The following is a 19087-nucleotide window of genomic DNA, read 5'->3' as shown; positions in this document are numbered from 1 at the left end:
TAAATCAAACTAACTTGCAATAAGAAAATCTAGTTCCTAATTTAAAATGTGGCACAGTAAAGTGCAACACTTGGTAAAGCTTTCAAAGACTACTGTGGGGGCAGGAACAGACTAAAGCTGTGGGCAACTGTACCACAAATAGATGGAAACACTTCTGTTTTCAAGTTCAAGTTACAAGAAGAGAGGCTTGCTGCAGAATTAGTGAAGCTAAATGTTAATCTTACAATACAGCAAATAAATGAAACAAATTTACATTGAAAACTATCACAGATACAGTATCTCAGCTTAAGATAGGATCAATGTAGAACATTTATGTTCCTAAGAATAATTTAGGCCCAAATGGGAAAACAGAGCCTAGGACACAAAAATACCTGAATTTTCTGCTATTGTAACATTTTCCTGGCAGTTAATTCAGATAAAAAAAAACATTTGACCAAACTATTACAAAATGAAGAGTGTGACCCAGCAGCCAATGCCACATTTTGATAAAATGATGATTGATACATTTTTGTCCCTTAAAATGTGGCATAAAAAAGTTTTTTAAGAAGGTATATTTTATAATACAGTATCATGGGGCTTAACTGTTGCTAATCCTTAAATATTATTTTTGGCAGATTAGTTGTATGATGCATATCTGCTTTTGCATGTGTCATGTAGTCCTTACCATCCAGCCAGCAGGACAGGAACACTCCCCAGTGACATGGTGACATGTTCCACCGTTCTGACAGGGACAGTGATGCTCACACAGGGGGCCATGTTTACCTGGAGGACAAGGTTCCTCACAGCTGGAGGGACAGAGAGCACGAACAGGTGTTTGCGTCAAGTGGTGAAGCTCTCAATCACTGACAAAGCTCAAAGGTTTGACACAGACAAGTGGAAGGTTAATACAGCTAGAGGAACATTTACACTTTAGGTTACTTCAGTAACTTATGAAAGAGTTTATCAGAAGAGAATATAAAAGAGCACTAGAAATCAAAATAATTTCAACTGTTGTCCCTCTTAAGAAAATATTTATATCAAAACTTACTAGCAAACATCTGAGAAAATAATGTCTGCTTAATTCTTTCTTTTCAGTGGCAGAAATAAGCTGTGATATGTTTATAGACTTCCCAAATCATCATTATACCTGACAGCTTAATGGCGAATCCTAAAAAAGCTGGAAAGGGGAAATGAGAGCATATGATACAGATCGATTTAATGACATGGAACATCACAATTTATTTACAGTACGATGCGAGGCTTGAGGAAGCTCTCATTTTCTTTTCTTTTTTATTTTAAAGTGGTCTATAACAAAGATAACACAATCTGACAATTCAATTCAATTTTGAACAGTTGCCTCAAGGTGCTTTAAACTGTAAAGTAAAGACCCTACAATAATACAGAGAAAAGAGAGAAGGCATAAACAATCACCAACAAGGTGATTCTCAAAGGGCTGCTGGCCAAAAACTTATCTCAGCATTGTGTGTAATGTGTCCTTAAGAGATTGAGGAATCTGAACAAGTCAATGATAAAAGAAGAAATGGCAGGCCTAAAAACATTTTGTCTACAGCAGATGAACAATAACTGAAAGTCATGTCCTCCAGAAATAGGAAAAAATCCAATAACACAGGACATGAGATGCAGCTGACCTGGATGAACCATATACTGTTTGCCGAAGCCTCATCTGGTCTTAATTTAAGGATGACACATATCGGGTCTATGGCTGCAAACTGAATGAGTAACTAACATAGAGAAGAACATTCAGATTTTGGTCCACCATGGAATACCATCTGGAGAGCATCTGAGGCTTCATTTTTCAGGATGATAGAAAAACACAGAACATAACATTAGCAGTCAATGAGTGGCCTCCCCAGAGCCCGCACTCAACCTTATTGAAGCTTTGTGGAATCTTCTTGACAAAGAACAGAAAAAAGGATAAAGCTCAAAAAATGCCTACAAAAGATGGAAATTGCCACTATGACATCACCTATTGACTTGTGAACTCCTTTTCACAAGTGTGGTATTTTGGCTGTCACTATCATGACTTTTCAAAATAAAATATTACACTAGGGGTTCATCTGAGTAGCCTTTTACAAACACTACCAGTCAAACGTTTGGACACACCTTCCAACCATTTAATGGTTTTTGTTTATTTTTACTACTTTCTACATTGCAGATACAAACTGAAGACATCAAATATATGAAGCAAGATTTATGGAACTATGTAGCAAAGACAAAAATTGATAAATAACTCTAAATATGTGTCATATTTTAGATTCCTCAAAGTAGCCACCCTTTGCTTTGTTGACAGCGCTGCAAACCCTTGGTCTTCTCTCAATGAGAAGACCAAGGGGGCTACATCAAATGTTTGTCTTTGATGTAGTCCCCTGAAATGGTTTTCACTTCACAGGTGTGGCTTGTCAGGGTTCATATGTGGAGTTTCTTGCCTTCCTAATGGGGTTGGGACCATCAGTTGTGTTGTGCAGAAATCAGGTTGGTACACAGCTGACAGCTCTATTTGACAAATGTAAGAATTCATATTATGAAATGACAGTCAGTCTGGAAAATTGCAAAAACTTTGAATGTGTCTCCAAGTACAGTCACAAAAACCATCAAGAGCTACAATAAAAGTGGCTCACATGAGGACCGCCCCAGGAAAGGAAGACCAAGAGTCACTTCTGGTGCTGAGTTAACAGCACCTCAGACTAGAGCCCAGATAAATGCCACACACAGTAGCAGACACATCTTTACATCAACTGTTCAGAGGAGACTGCGTGAAAATAAAACACTTAAAAATATCACTTTCTATTCAATGACCTAAGGAAAAGCAACAAGCAGAAGAGATTTGTTTGGACCAAGAAACACAAGGAATGGACATTAGACCAGTGGAAATCTATGCTTGGGTCTGATGAGTCCAAATTTGAGATCTTTAGTTCCACCGATCGTGTCTTTGTGCAACGCCGAAAAGGTGACCAGATGATCTCTACACCCATGGTTCCCACCATGAAGCACTGAGGAGGAGGTGTGATGGTGTGGGGGTGCTTTGCTGCTGACACTGTCGGGGATTTATTCAAAATTGGAGGCACACTGAACCAGCATGGCTACCACAGCATCCTGCAGCGACATGCCATCACATCCAGTTTGCGTTTAGTTGGACCACCATTTATTCTTCAACAGGACAATGACCCCAAACACACCTCCAGGCTGTGTGAGGGCTATTTGACCAAGAAGGAGAGTGATGGAGTGCTGCCTGGCCTCCACAGTCAGCAGACCTAAACCCAATGGAGATGGTTTGGGATGAGATGGACCACAGAGTGAAGGCAAAAGAGCCAACAAGAGTTCAGCATCTCTGGGAACTCCTTCAAGACTGTTGGAAATCCATTTCAGGTGACGGCCTCATAAGATAAGATAACTCTTTTTTTGTCATTGCACAGTCTTACTTACTACAATAGTACAATGAAATTGGAAACTGTCCCATGTCAGCACAAGTCAACACAACAAAACACAACACAGTGGACTTTAAAGTGGCTTTTTTTAAAAAAGTGCAAGAAAGGTATGAGCAAAAACAGTAAGTGAATGTTTATTGCACATTATTATTTTTCCCCCAAAAAATCCAATGAAGTAGCCAATCAGGTCAGCTCGTAGCATTGATTAGGGCTGTTGCCCTGTTGTAAAATCTGTCCTTGAGTCTGTTTGTCCGCGACCTCAGCAGCCTGAATCTCCTGCCAGATGGCAGGAGCTTCAACACCCGGTGTCCTGGCTGTGTACAGTCCAGTAGGATGCTGCACGCCCTTTTGAGACAGTGAGTGCTGTACAGGTCCTTCAGGGAGGGAAGAGGATGTCCAATGATTTTTTGGGCCATATTAATGACCCTATGAAGTGCCTTTTTGTGTGCAATGGTGCAGCTGGAGAACCATACTGAAGATCATTGAGAGAATGCCAAGAGTGTGCAAAGCATTAATCAAAGCAAAGGGTAGCTTTTTTGAAGAGTTATTTTTTGAGTTATTTCACACTTTCTTGTTTACCACATAATTCCATATGTGTTCATCCATAGTCTTGATGCCTTCAGTGAGAATCGACAATGTAAATAGTCATGAAAATATAGAAAAAACATTAAATGGGAAGGTGTGCCCTCACTTTTGACTGGTAGTGTAGATTGTACTATGTAATGCTGCTACATAATTTTCTGCCCAAATTTGAAAGTATGGACACCAAATAGGACTGCAGCTATCAAAGAGGAGCTGGTCGGTAAAAAGAAAACATTTGGAGATTACTATTTTAGTGTTGCAGCGTTACTCTCGTTAAAATGACGTTAACGGCATAACTGTATTAACGTGGCAAATCTCCGTTAACGAGTTACCGCGGATCGCCCCATGTGTGGGGCTGCACGGCGTCAACGCGTTAGCATTGCGGTTAGCGTTAGCGGTTACCTCGTTAACGTGTTGACGCCGTGCAGCTAGCACTACTAGTATTTTCACCATTTACAACAGCGCCATAAAGTGCAAAATGAAGAGTGTGTGAAACTGTGTGCTGTATCCCAGACCGCGAAGTCTCCAGCCTCCTGCCCCGAAACAAACTATCTTACAAAACTCGTATACCGTATTTTTCGACTATAACCTTACACTGAAATCCTTTCATTTTCTCAAAAATCGACTGTGTGCCTTATGTATGAGTTGTGGTTGTGCTTACTGACCGCGAACCGATTTTATGTGGTACACAGCGCTCAGCAATCTGTCAAAAATGCTTTGGTAAGCTACGAAGCTGCACCGCTTGATGGATTGTCGGAGCATTACGGCTACCGTAGTCTGGAGCCCCGCAGAGTAATGCATACTGTGCTTCATCGTAACATTACCATATTGTGTGTGTATAAGGACCACAAATGGCACCTGTAAGAGACATGGTTACGAAGCGGATTTCAACTTGGGAACAGAGCAGCTGTGAAATCTGTCTTTGTTATTATGCTCAGCGTCTTTTTATTTTACATTTTGACTGCACAATTGTGAGCTTTTTGTTATGCACAAAAACAACATTGTTTTATTTTATTTATGGAGCATTATTATTTAATAAATGCTGATAATTTATTTCTGAGTAATTTTTTCATGTACATCTACGCTGTATGTTAATAAAAGTGCCTGTGTGACATCTGGGACACAGCGTGACTAAGAACTCTCTTTTTGTTCTTACTTTATGGCTTTAAAAAATATCGAGATATATATCGTATATCGCCATCCAGCTAAAGAATATCGAGATATGAATTTTAGGCCATATCGCCCAGTCCTAACACCAAAGCATTGTTGTTACTTGCTTTTACACTCGACTGAAATAGAAATGTGTAGAAAATGTGGATATGTTATACTGCTTTGTATGCTAATATTCAGATTTGTAACTGTTTAAAAAAATCATATGCATTTAAAACAGTCAAATGCATTAGAATAATCTATTAATTTTCAACAAGCCGTTTGCCATATTGAAAGAAATGCAGTCCTACTGAATGTTACTCAACTCACAAGGCCCCAGTGTATCCAGGTGCACAGAGGCACTCGCCAGTCTGGTGATGGCAGGTAGCGCCATTAAGGCACTGGCACTCCAGCAGGCAGTCTTTGCCATAGAATTTGGGGTCGCAGGGCTCCTCACAGCGCCAGCCCTGGTAGCCATCAGTGCAGACACACGCTCCTGTTATTGGGTTACATTTGGCACCGTTGCGGCACTGACAGCGGTTACTGCAGTGTGGACCCCAAAAGTCACTCTCGCAGCCTGTAAAGAAAAGGGACTGGATGAATCATTAAACATCATTTAAAACTATAAAGTGTGAAGCCACGCATCGAATTATTTACTTATGGTTTTAATTTCCAACAGCAAATTCACAATTGCAATGAGGGGTCAGCCATGAAGCAAGGAACCTACTGCACTCATGGTGTCACAGCTTTGTCAGTCTTACATGAAACACAACCTGAGCAACTGAGCTTTATTATAAACTGAGCAATATTAAAAAAAACAAAACAGACCAACTCAGTGGTACAGAATATGCCTAAAATAGTAAATAATAAAAAAGTTTTGCCACTGTAAACGCGGAAACTGGCCTAAAACAGCCACTTAGTGTGCTATAACAACAGGAAAGTCTTGAACAGATAAATATGTTGTGTACTTTTCCAGGAAACTACCAGGACTGTGTTCTATTCTTAGTCACAGTGTGGTAGCAATGTATTTTCAATGTTTAAAAAACTGCTGGAGAAACTACCATAGAAATTTCACTCTCACTTCACCTGAGCATTAACTCAAAACACTAATCTAAATAAAATAAAATATAGAAAAATTATTTTTTAACCTTTCAGATCACCGATATAATTATGCTACATTTACATCTGTTGAATTTCATTATTGTTTCAGTATAAAAGTGGGGGAATTTGTTGAGCCCAGTTGCTTAGTCTTCTCGCGTGTGGAGGCTAAGCAAGGCTAAAGTGTTACACAGTGTAATGATGTAACACCTTGACATACCACTGTGTCTCAACCGAAATTCCCTTGCTACATTAACACATGAGTAAGCGTACCAACAGATAATGATTTGGTCCCCTGCTGAATTTAAAATTTGCTCACTTACTAAGAAATGAAGAGTCCCTAATTGACTTCTTTGGGCACTTTGGAACACCATACAACAAACTGGCACAGAAGACCACTCCCTAACAGGTGAATAGGTAATGTGTCTGACCCCAGACGCTGTGAAAATGACCCTCTGCAGGATTAACCACGTAAGACAGGTGGAACAGACAACATATCAAACAAGTCCACAGAGAATGCCATCTCCGCTGCTCTCCATTCAGCCCTCACCCAACTGAATACAAAGAACTCTCATGTGCAGATGGTGTTTCAGTTTCAGTTCAGCATTCAACACAATCATTTGGATTGTGACTCAAAACCAAGACAATAACACCTTCAAGACCATCACACTGAGCACTGGGTCTCAACAAGGGTGTGTGCTCAGCCCACTGTTCTTCACGCGACTGGCTCATGACTGTGTATCAACCTACAGCACCAACCACATTGTCAGCTTTGCAGACAGTGCGACTGGGATGTTTTTATCATAAACAATGATGAAGCCAACAACAGGAATGAGGGGAGCCATCTGGTCAACCGTTATAGAAACAATAATCACTTTAAATCAAGGCAGTTAATTCAAGCACCAAATTCCTGGGATTGCATATCTCTGAGGACCCCTCCTAGTTCAATGACACCACACCACTGACCAAAAACGCTTAAACTCACCTCTACTTCCTATGTAAATTGAGAAGAGCATGAGTCCCACCTCCCACCATTCTACTGGGGCACCACTGAGAGTGTTCTCACTGACTTATCACTGTGTGGTACGGAGCCTGCACAACCTCCTGCCAGAAGACCCTGCAACGCATAGTGATTGTAGCCACTGACATCATCGGTGACCCTTTTCCTTTTGATATGGACATTTTTACCGTCTGCCTCACCCATAGAGCCATCAGCAGCTCTCTCATCCCTCGCAGTCCTTCTTCAGTCTCCTGCCTTTGGGGAGCAAGTACCACAACCTCTAGTCTTGTTCCACTAGACTGTTGAACAGCTTTATTCACCAAGTGATCAGGAGAAGCTGTGCTCACAAGCAGCTTCATTTATTTATATTATGTATATTCAGTGTTGGGGAGTACGTTACGTATTTAAAATACAAAATATGAGTAACTGTATTCCGTTACAGTTACCGTTTAAAAAGGTGGTATTCAGAATACAGTTACTTTGTTGAAATAAATGGATTACACGGCGGTCTTTTCCTGTTTCATATGTTAGGCTATGCTCTCTCTATTTTTGGTAATTCCACGCCGGTGGAAACCCAAACAAAACATGCATTAAGAGGCTCAAATGCCTGTGTCTCAGTCTCGCGTCTCATAATGACGTGAAGAAATATTTTTTTAAATGATTTAATATGAAGGCAATAGGCAGAATGCTACAGGCATAGCCCTAAAGAATGTAGCCTGATGGGCAGTGTAGTCCGTGCTGCAGGGAGAATGGACTGCCGTACCCGTTATGTGTCTGTGAGCGCGAGGAGGGAGAAAAGGAAAAGTACGAGCTGTCACCGAGCAGAAACGGGAGCTGGAAGCATGTAAATATAATAATAACCACTGCAGCCAAAAAGAGTGCCTGACGAGCCCAGTTGTAAGTAAGCTATTAAGACTCGACTGTACACTGTGTTCGTGTTTTCCTCTGAAACAATAAGTCCCGTTGGAGCAGCCTTTCAACGCCTCTCTCTGTCTCTCGCTAGCAAAGTTGACCCAGACAACAAAGTAAAGCTAGTTTTCAGCTACGAGCCCAACACGAACCCGACGTATTAGCCAGAGGTCCCTTTACTACGGTTCGGAGCCGCGGACCTGTTTTATATACGCGCGGAATAGTTTTCTATACGAGATCGCTGCAAAAAGTGCAGCCTTACCTAATGTCCACCTACGGTTACTCATTTATATTAAGATTTAAACATCTAGTTGGTATTGGTATGGCGAGTAGCCTTCAGTAATAGTAATAAATCACATTCATGTAGTTGTAAAAAAGCATGATAATAGTAATCCAAAGTATTCAGAATACGTTACTGTCATTGAGTAATGTAATGGAATACGTTACAAAATACATTTTGGGGCATGTAATCTGTAATTTGTAGTGGAATGCATTTTAAAAGTAACCTTCCCAACACTGTGTATATTATTTATATGCATATTACAGGGCAGCACAGTGGTGTGGCTAGCACTGCTGGATCACAACAAGATGGTCTTGGATTTTATTCCAACATCTGGCTAGGACCTTGGGTTTGCATATTCTCCCCATGTTTATATGGGCTCTCTCTGTGTACTCCAAAACATGCAGTTAGTGTGATTAGGTTAGTTGGTGAGTCTACATTGCCCATTGGTGTGAATGGGTATGAATAGCTGTCTGACTGTCCAAGGTGTACAGTACCCTGCCTCTCACCTTATGGCAGCTGGAATAGGCTTCAGCTCCCCCCTGATCTTGAAATGGATAAGCATAAGAGAATGACTTGATGTACGGACATATATTATATGTCCATGTACACATGTTACTGTATCATGTTACTATATTTGCACTATTGTACATAGGCTTGATTTTTTTTAAAAGATATTCCTTTTAATACTCTGTTGAGACAAAAAGAGTCCAGGGATTCCCTTGTATGTCCAGTACATATTGTGAACTGATAATAAAAAATTTAAATCTTGAAGCTTGAGTTTTCCAGTGAACATCTAAATGATGCAGAAAAGCCTTGGGAGAAAGGGCTATAACCAAAATCGAGCTCTTTGACATCAGCTCGACCTGCTATGTTTGAAGGAAACAAAATGTATGACCCAAAGAACATCCTCACAGTCAAGCATGGAGGTAGAAACATTATGCTTTGTGGCTATTTTTCTACGACGGATAGAGGACCCCTCTCCCCCCTCTGTCCAACCGAAAACTGTACTCAGACAGACACGCTATAAATAACGCTTATGTCAGACGATGGGAGTATGCCGCAGGGTGTAGTTTGCAGCTCAGCTGCAGAGGAGGGACGTGGCAGTGGGTTCAGGGGGAGATGCCACGGGAGGATGGTGAATAGCCGATAATCATTATCTAATCATGTCTCATCTGTTTAGGCAACATGTCAGGACTGTGAGAGTGTGGAGCAAAAACCCCTCTTGAGATGTATGCAGACCTCATGAGCAAGCACAAGAAACATTTAACTGCTGTGCTAGTCAACAAGGTTTTCTCCACCAAGTACTAAGTCAAGTTTTGCTTAGGGATCAAATACTTATTTCACTCAATGACATGCAAATCAATGTCCAACTTTTTATGTAATTTGTTATTTCTTCTGCAGTTTTGGTTGATATCATCTCTATCGCCATTAATTAAAAAAAAACACCTGTTCATGTCTTTGTGGGCAAATGTACAAATTCGGCAGGGGTCAAATGATTATTTTCTTCACTGTAGATTAGTAAATATATGTATGTATAGGTGTTACTGTAAGAAACAAATCAACTGCATGGTATAAATAGACAGAAGCAGATTAACAAACAAATTGTAGGTTGAATGTAAATGACTATAAAAGACTGAAGAGGTTATGCTCACATCCTAATCCCATATGTTTGGATGTAAATATGTAGAAATTGTGTATGTTTCTGTTCTGTGTCTTGTGTACTGTTTGTCTGTATATGTGTCTTTTTTGCTGCTGTTACACCCAAATTTCCCCTTGTGGGACAATTAAAGGATTATTCTATTCTATTCTATTCTCTATTTGAGTCAGTCAGGGACGGGAGGTCACTGCTCGTTATCATGAACAACCCATTACACCCGCTCCACAGTTCCGTTACCATGGTTACCAAATGATTTTCATTGATTGCTCGCATGTCAACGATAAAATGGCTTCAAAAGCAGCTCATTAACAGCAAATGTATATAGCAATACAAGAATAAAACATTCAGTGTTTGGTTCCTTTGCGTTAAAACACAAACTAGAATCTTTCTGGAACTGGACTGCGACACTGCTGTTGTTGGTCTGCACCGCTGTATAAGTGGGTGTGTCTCACCAGCCCTCATGATGGGTTCCAAAACAAAGTTAGGTCCAAACTCATTGTAAATCCTCATTGGCAGAGAGCAGTTTGAGCAGCTGAGCACCTGAGAACCCTGAGAGAAGTAGATATGGTGAGTCTGCATACTATTGGCTCTGAAGGAGGTGGGGTGAATAACTGAAATCTGTAGCTAACCTTGCTGTATGGAGTTTACTGACACCAGTAAATTCAATACAGCAAGTTGATGTTTACCAACCCAGCTGGTGTTTGAGCTCTGCATCCCAAAAGAAAAACCTCGCTGCAGCCAAGCCAAATCAGCTTTATTCATATAGAGCTTTAAAATCTGTAATCTCATATATAATAAAGCACAAAAACTAGGTTTTTGGATTATTTTCAGCTACTCTGACACTGTTGGAAAAGAGCATTCCACTGACCTTGATGTGGCTACAGTAAGAATTCTGTCTCTAGCAAAAAGAAATAGGACAAACTTCTTACTTAAAACACCTATTTCTAACGATCAAATTAACAAAATTACAGGTAGAATGTAATTACACAAACACACATAACCTGGGCCCTATTAAAGGAAGCATGTTCAACCAACTCAGAATTTAAAATAAACTCTGTGCTGATTAACTTTGATTTGGAAACTCTGTGTTTCCTGTTCCAGAACAGTAGTAAGTAAGTAAAGTTTATTTATCAAGCACTTTTCATAGACAGGTAGTCACAAAGGGCTGTACATTCAGATTAAAATAACCAAAATGTTAGGTACCAATATAGACCAGCTGTCCCCAACCCCCGGGCCACGCACCGGTACCGGTCCGTGAGTCATTTGGTACCGGGCCGCGAGAATTGAGGCTCGGGTATGAAATGTATGGTTTTCAGGGTTTTTATTGGTTTTTATCATTATTTTTTTTTATAGTTAACTCGGTTTCCCTGGGTCTTTTCCTGTGTGTTATGAATAAATCTTCTTTTTTTTTGGGTACCGGTACTTGTTTTATTTTGTTGTATTTATCTGAAACAACCTAAAGGCCAGTCTTTGCAAACCGGTCCGTGGCGCAAAAAAGCTTGGGGACCGCTGATATAGACAATGCAAAAGGTTAAATGTAAAAAAAAAAACAGCTAACAAGAGTAAGTTCAATCAACTCTGAGTATGTTCACCCTGAGTTAAGTGCTGACCATAATATAATGACAGGAGGAACGAAGAATAATTTTAATCAGTTTGTGCCACTTTGCCATCATCATAGACGAATTAAAGTTTAATCTGTAATATATCAATTTAGTTTAATGTTCATGTATCATTTAGCTAGCTTGATCTTTGATCAGATCAAAAGGCTAATTTTACATTTGATTTTTAATCTAATCACTCAGCTGTAACCTGATAGGACAGAATGTGGAGAAGCTAGTGGTCCTGGGAGAGAAGGTACCCAGATAACATCAGACTCTGGGCGGGTCCACCCTCAGCTCAGTTTAAAAAAATAAAGCCACTATGAGTGGATCCAAAATGGATCCAGACAGGATGAGCTGGGAAATGATCTGAGCTGAATCCTCTCAGAATTTGAACCTTCACAATGTTGTTTGACATCATTTAATGACTGAATCTCAAACTGTAAACACATTTCAGCATGAAATGTAATCAGATTACCAACAGATTGTCGGCAGCTGCTTTTAAAACATTGTTTTAAATACATTTAAATAAATCATTTTCAAGATCTAACTGTTACATCAGTGTGACTGTTTAACAAAAAATGAATAAATCTATGATATAATAGCTGTCACCATCCTTATTTCAGTGTTTGTAAAAATAAATCTTCTACAAATTAATTTTCTCCACTATGCACTTTTAAAGTGACTTTATGAATAAGAAAATTAACGACATTGTCAGTCAGCTGGTTCAGTTGAGGAGAGAAACTCAGAATTTGTTCAAACCTGCAGGTGAGCAGAGTCAGTTATAAAGCACATTTAAAAACGTCACGTTGGCCAAAATGGTGTACAAAAAAAGAGAATGGATAAAAATAAATAAGGGGATAAACAGAAATTTGCAAAATACGTGTTAGGTGCTAAACATATTGTGAGGGGTCTGGGTCTGTGCTCCAGCATTTTTGAGGTTGTTATCTTTTTGTGAATTATTCATTTGGAATGTTTAATTTTCTGTTAGTTACTATTAGTTATTTGTTGCTTTGGCTGTATGTTTAGTTTTATTTGTCTCCATGTTGTCTCGGTTAGGTGTCTCGTTTCCCTTTCCTGTTCACTTGTCTCCTCTCCGGGCTCTGTTTCATGTCTCCACTGTCTGTCATGTGTATCCGTGTATGTTTCTGCAGCCGTCATGTCTTTTTCCATATCCCCTGTGTTTACGTCGCTCCCTCCCTCTTTCTGTCTCTCGTTTACGTCTCTCCATGTTTCCTGTTTTATTTTTAAAGTCTTGTGTTTCCATGTTCAGTGTGTTTAGTTTTGCTTCCCCTGTGGCGTCATGTTCATTTGTGTCAGCTGTGTTTCCCCAGATGTCTCCACTTCCCTCATTACCCTTCTGTCTCCCTTTGTTCAGCATCAGGTCATCTGTCTCCTTGTGTTCCTGGGATTCATGTTGTCTCAAGTCTCGGTGTTCGCGGGTTCATGTTCATGTTTACATTTTTATCTAGAGTTTTTCCATGTCTATCTTTAGCTTTTCCCAGTTTAAGTTATAGTTTAGTTTCGCCTCTGTTCACCTTTGCCTTTTGTGTTTCCAATCAGCCTAAATAAACAGCTGTAACAGTGTTTATGTGGTATTATGCCACTTGCCACAAATGTCAGTGTAATGGGGAAACAGCGTACTTTTTATTTGTTTAAAATTGTGTAAAACTGTATGCTAAAGCAAAATGCTAATGGGATATTCTGCCGTAGTGTGCTGTGCAGAGTGGTGTGTGGCGAGCCCTTTGCACTGATACAACGTTTCCATTCAGGACATAAAGTGGCAACGATCAACCAGAGACTACTTGTCTTCTTAAAAACACAACACAATGCAGAGTCGAGGAGTCTGTTTGGGCTGACCTGTTGCGGCGGGGTGAAGCAGAAACCGGTTACACATATACCATCATGTTCAAAAAAGGCATAGGACGTACAATGAGCAAAGAAGGAGACAGACTCAACTGCCAATGAATAAAAATAAGCTTAAAGCCTAGTTTAAAAAGAATCGATGGAGAGAGCAGATTGGACTGTGAGAAGTATGCTTTTCCATAGTTTGGGGGCAAATGCAAAGAAAATTCAGTCTCTGAGTATAAATCTAGAGCAGGGGGCAGACAGAGGGTTCTGATCAGGTTGCCAGAGGGATTTTTAGAATTAGATCAGAATCTTGGCGAGATTCAGTCAGGAGGCTTTTTTCTCCACCTCTACGTCCAGCCATTCAGAACAAGTGGAAACATTTGGTAGCACTGTTGAACAAACTCATTTGTTTAAAGCCTCCTGAGGCCTCAAGACAGGCTGCCCCTTACTATAATTGGGGTTCAGACATGTGGTAAAACTCTACTATTGCTCCTCAATTATTCTAAGGTGACAAGATAACAGCTCAGAACAAAACAACACAAGCATCTTTCTGCAGAGTGAATATGATAGATGCAGGGAAGCATGCAATTTCCTCTACAGTCATCCCATCAGAATGAACAGCAGAGAATTTGGAATTTAGCATTTTAATTTTCTAGGCCAATGAATCCCAGGTATTCTGCTGAATAAAGTGGAGCTACCATCAGACAACAGATTATGATGCGCTATTTCTCTTGTAATGCAATGGTCTATAAATACATTACTGAAGTACATGTAACAGATTTGGAGCTGGAGTATAATAAGTGGATAAATCAGAATCTGAAGACATTATCATCATTTCCTTAGGGATAGGGTAATAATAAAATGCCTTTGAATCTGGCTAGACAAAAACAAACAGAGAAAACAGAAGAAATAACATATTGTTGTACATTACATCATCTTAAAAACCATAAATCAAAGCACCAATTATCTTTCTGACATATGCTTACAGACTAAACTGTCTTCCCAAAATGAGAAGTACAATACACAGAGTGTAGTGAGTTCGCTTCACAGTGTCAACTGCTCTAAATGAGTGGCTAAAAAAAAAGAATGGCAGAAAACAGGGGTGAAACAAACTGGAGGAGAAACGGGAAAAGTCATGCATATGTAGGGAACTTTACTAATCATATGTGGGTGGTAGTTTCACAGATATTATAGTGTTAAATGTTTCATCAGTACTGCGGTGGACAGAGCCATGAGCAGACAACACATAAATCAGACTCGCACTCCCTCCCTCTCAATCTTTCTCTAATTTACTCTCTTTTCGTCTTTCAAGTCCTCCTGTCCTCTGTCTACCTCTCTCCTCCATGTGTCTCTTGCTCTCTCAAAGAGAGGAGTTATCTTTATTTCTCTTAACTAGTGAGCCAGCATAGTCAAATCCTTTATCCTCTCACAGCCTCAATTATTCAGGAGCAAAGAGTCCAAATCAAGAGACTAATGACTTTGATCAAGAGTAGCTCGCTGGCACTAAGCAGAACTTTCTGCACTAAATTAAGAGCTGCATAATATACTTTGGCAAAGGCCACTCTTTAAGGAATATTTCTAGGTCTGTCTATGGTATAGTCACTCTTTGCCAGTAACAAAATTAGAGCTCAAGAGGGCTAGCTCTTGTCATGTTTCTTCTGTTACAAAAGGACCCAAGCTCAGTGCAGGTGACCGATGCAGTTGCCAGATTGCCAAAGTGAGAAAGGGGCAAATTTGCACGTGTCACAACAGCCATAACTTAATTAGTTATGATAAACTGCCCTATACATAGAACACAGGATCTTTCAGGACCACAAAATAGCTCTGCTTTTCTACACCTCACACAAACAAGCTGTCACACAGACTCACAATTTTACAGTAAAATCAGACGCACACTGTCCTGAACTCCAGTTTAAAAACTTGAGAGTTTGTGGAAAAAACTTTACCAAAAATGTAGCGATACTGTCTGAGTGGCGACACCTACCATGCAGCGGCTTCCTAGACCTTAACAGCGAGTCTAAAAACAAATGACTGTGAGATGAGGTTGCAGCGGTGAGCAAAGCGACCACTGCAGCAGCTTTACGGAGCCTTAATGTCGCCATTACTCTTGATTGGCCTGAGTTTTGTGCGGGCTGGGATGATGTCTTTGGACAACAGCACTAACCAAACAAACAAAATGACCGTATGGTTCTTTCCATAAAACAGGACATTAGAACAATAAAACAGTGTCTAGACTACTATGTGAATTCCATTCATTTTAGGGTTTTTTTTGTCTTGACATTCAGTTTTTATTGAAACACATTTTTGCTGAAAACTGTTTTGTCAAAATTACTTCTACATAATTTTATAAAGTTACACTTTATAATAAATTTAGGATGTTGTCACAAAGTTTTCAGATGTCTCAACACCAGCTTAGTAAGATATTCTGGACTGCATACTTTTAAACACAGGATTTGAATAGTAATCTCAAAATCTGACCCCAAAAGGTTGATTCTGTTCATCTGGACGTAGAGTTTTTAGTGAAACAGTCTCAGCTGACTGCAGGTTTCCTCATAACTGAAAACCTCAAAGTCTCATGCATTGTAATAAATATAATATATTATTGTTCCATTTACAAATTAGAAAACACAGTTTTTCCTTACATGCAGATAGAACATTGTACTGGGCAAACTGGAGAAAAAAAATGTAGCAGCCCTTCAAAATTTGGATTTGGTTCATTGATAGACTGGATCAAAACACTGTATACCTCTCCAAATAGATGCATTAGACAAACATTCTTATTTCCCAAAGCTTCAGTCTACAAAGGGGCACCCCTCAGTGAGCAGATCTGATCCTTATAGGAGGATATTTGGCACTGGTGTAGCCCCTCCACTGTCTGAAAGCAGTTTTAGGATTCCATTACTCTTGAAATCATAAAGATTCAAGAGGAGAAAGAAAAATTAACTGAGTGGTTCAGTTAAAATTCTGAGCTTTGGCTCATAGGGTTTATTTGTACACACTCTGACCTCATTGTGGACTAGAGGTTAAAACCAGCCCCACCACATCGCATCTTCATGTACACAGTGTTGGGGAGTGACGGGATACATGTACCGGTGTTACGTATTTAAAATACAAAATATAAGTAACTGTATTCCGTTATAGTTACCGTTTAACAAGGTGGTATTCAGAATACAGTTACTTTGTTGAAATAAAGGGATTACACGGCGGTCTTTTCCTGTTTCATATGTTCGGCTATGCCCTCTCTATTTTTGATAATTCCACGCCGGCGGAAACCCAAACAAACACGCATTAAGAGGCTCTAATTCCTGCGTCTCAATCTCACGGCCCATGTCACCTCTACTTGCGGCCCGCATAATGACATGAAGAAATGTTTTTAAAAATTATTGTTCAATAAATTATTTAATATGAAGGCAATAGGCAGAGTGTTACAGGCATAGCCCTAAAGAATGTAGCCTCATGGGCAGTGTAGTCCAGTTGTAAGTAAGCTATTAAGACTCGACTGTACACTGTGTTCGTGTTTTCCTCTGAAACAATAAGTTCAGTTGGAGCAGCCTTTCAACGCCTCTCTCTGTCTCTCGCTAGCAAAGTTGACCCAGACAACAAAGTCAAGCTAGTTTTCAGCTACGAGCCCGACACGAACCCGACGTATTAGCCAGAGGTCCCTTTACTACGGTTCGGAGCCGCGGACCTGTTTTATATACGCGCGGAATAGTTTTCTATACGAGATCGCTGCAAAAAGTGCAGCCTTACCTAATGTCCACCTACTGTTACTCATTTATATTAAGATTTAAACATCTAGTTGGTATTGGTATGGCGAGTAACCTGCAGTAATAGTAATAAATCACACAGCAATAGTACATTCATGTAGTTGTAAAAAGCATGATAATATATTAAGTAATCCAAAGTATTCAGAATACGTTACTCTCATTGAGTAATATAACGAAATATGTTACAAAATACATTTTGGGGCATGTAATCTGTAATCTGTAGTGGAATAACCTTCCCAACACTGCATATACATGCCTTTCAGTAGAGACAGTGAACTCCTTAAACTTCCTGGGAACTGAAGTGCGAGCAAAACATCAGTTCACTTATCAACATGGCACAATAAAGGATTTACTTCCAATGCCAACTGAAGAACTACAGCCTGATGGTGCAGTTTTACTCCTACATCTTCAAATCCATCCTCACTTCTTACATCATCATCTGCCAATGCAAGGACAAAGGCAGATCTGCCTTCCATAAGAGACTTCGTAAGGAAGGAAGAATGTTGCTGACACCTCCCACCCCATGAGATCTTTGAGACACTCCCCTCTAGCAGGAACCTGTGGTCCATCAGAACCAATACCTCGGGCATATACACCCTCGTTCTGCCTTTATAGTCCCTGACACTGTCTCCCATTCCATGATTACATCATATAATAAAGAGACAATGACATAACAAATACATCAGCCTACTTTATTGTGCTATACCTCTAAAAATTTTATATTTATATGCAACAAAACAGACTGCAGTTCAAGAGTTTATAGAAAGCACAGTTTCACTATAAAACTGTGGAATATTTTGGCTATAAATCTATCACATATAATGTAGCTTTCTGTTTCTATTAGGTGAAGCTGCTTTGTTTACTCACTTTGACTTAGTGAAGGGTAACTGCTACAGTAATGGTGTTACAAGTCATGTTGGCAGATCTTTACACGCTCAGCATTACTTGGTTACAGAGAATAATTTTTTTTTAAGTCCATGATATGATTAGACAGCAAAATTAGCATTTCATGGAGCTGTTGGTCATGTTTCAATACTGTATTGTACTGTATTGGTATATGCTGTTAGGTAATGCTTGAATGCAATGTACATGGCTGATTGGTGTCATTAAATCGTCTGCTGTACCTACTTTAAATACTGCTCTGCTTTTTGTCTCCATCCATTTGGAAAAAGGAGAAAAAAGCTTTAGGGGTTCATTCTACTGCTTTTTCACGACACAGCAAAACGTTATGCAAATGCAATAAGAATTTCTTAGTTACTACCAGTTCTAAGTGAGTTGATTTGTTCAAAGCCTGGACAAAAGAATTCAATATGCATTCCTAATTTTTTTATTAGATTTGATGATATGAGTGTGCGAAGAGCTCTCTCACTAAACATTTATTTATTCAGGAAAGTTAGCCTTTGCAGCAACCTTCTTCATGTGCATACCAATTTTGTGCAGCACTATGCAGTGCAGTGGTGACTGAGGTAGCAATTATTTATTGTTGCACTGGGGCCTGGGGCCTATTCCAAGAAGCAGTTTTAGTGAACAACTCTTTGGTTAACCCTAAGATGAAGGAAATTTGGGTTTTCTGTTCCAGAAAGAGAATTAACTTAAACTCAGAGTCACTTACCAGGTTTTCTTTTACACACTATAAGGTGATACAGGTGCTCCTGGTGCAATGGACTGACACGTCAATTCATTTCTTCATTCTTAAAGTCCTAATAAAGTTCATAGTGGAGTGAAATCATTTGCAGAAGTTTACATTTACAGGCACTAAAATCCCAGT

At 39.7% G+C, this 19087-nt stretch overlaps 1 protein-coding gene across 3 annotated transcripts in view; it reads right to left on the bottom strand.

Annotated features, from left to right (window-relative positions):
* Positions 1-19087, bottom strand: part of LOC134625010 (multiple epidermal growth factor-like domains protein 11) — a 238769-nt gene that overhangs the window by 94612 nt on the left and 125070 nt on the right. For all 3 annotated transcript variants that reach the window (XR_010093679.1, XM_063470306.1, XM_063470315.1), the window contains exons 7-8: positions 5487-5733; positions 665-785 (exon numbers count right to left, since the gene is read on the bottom strand). Coding sequence is in view for 2 of the 3 variants with exons in the window: in XM_063470306.1 (XP_063326376.1) it covers positions 665-785; positions 5487-5733 (368 nt within the window). In the remaining variant the exon portion in view is untranslated. The remainder of the gene's footprint in view (positions 1-664; positions 786-5486; positions 5734-19087) is intronic.

This window comes from Pelmatolapia mariae, linkage group LG1, assembly GCF_036321145.2.
Source record: "Pelmatolapia mariae isolate MD_Pm_ZW linkage group LG1, Pm_UMD_F_2, whole genome shotgun sequence".
NCBI classification, from domain to species: domain Eukaryota; kingdom Metazoa; phylum Chordata; class Actinopteri; order Cichliformes; family Cichlidae; genus Pelmatolapia; species Pelmatolapia mariae.
Note: the sequence above shows the minus strand (reverse complement) of the source record. Positions and strands in the feature narration are given on the sequence as shown.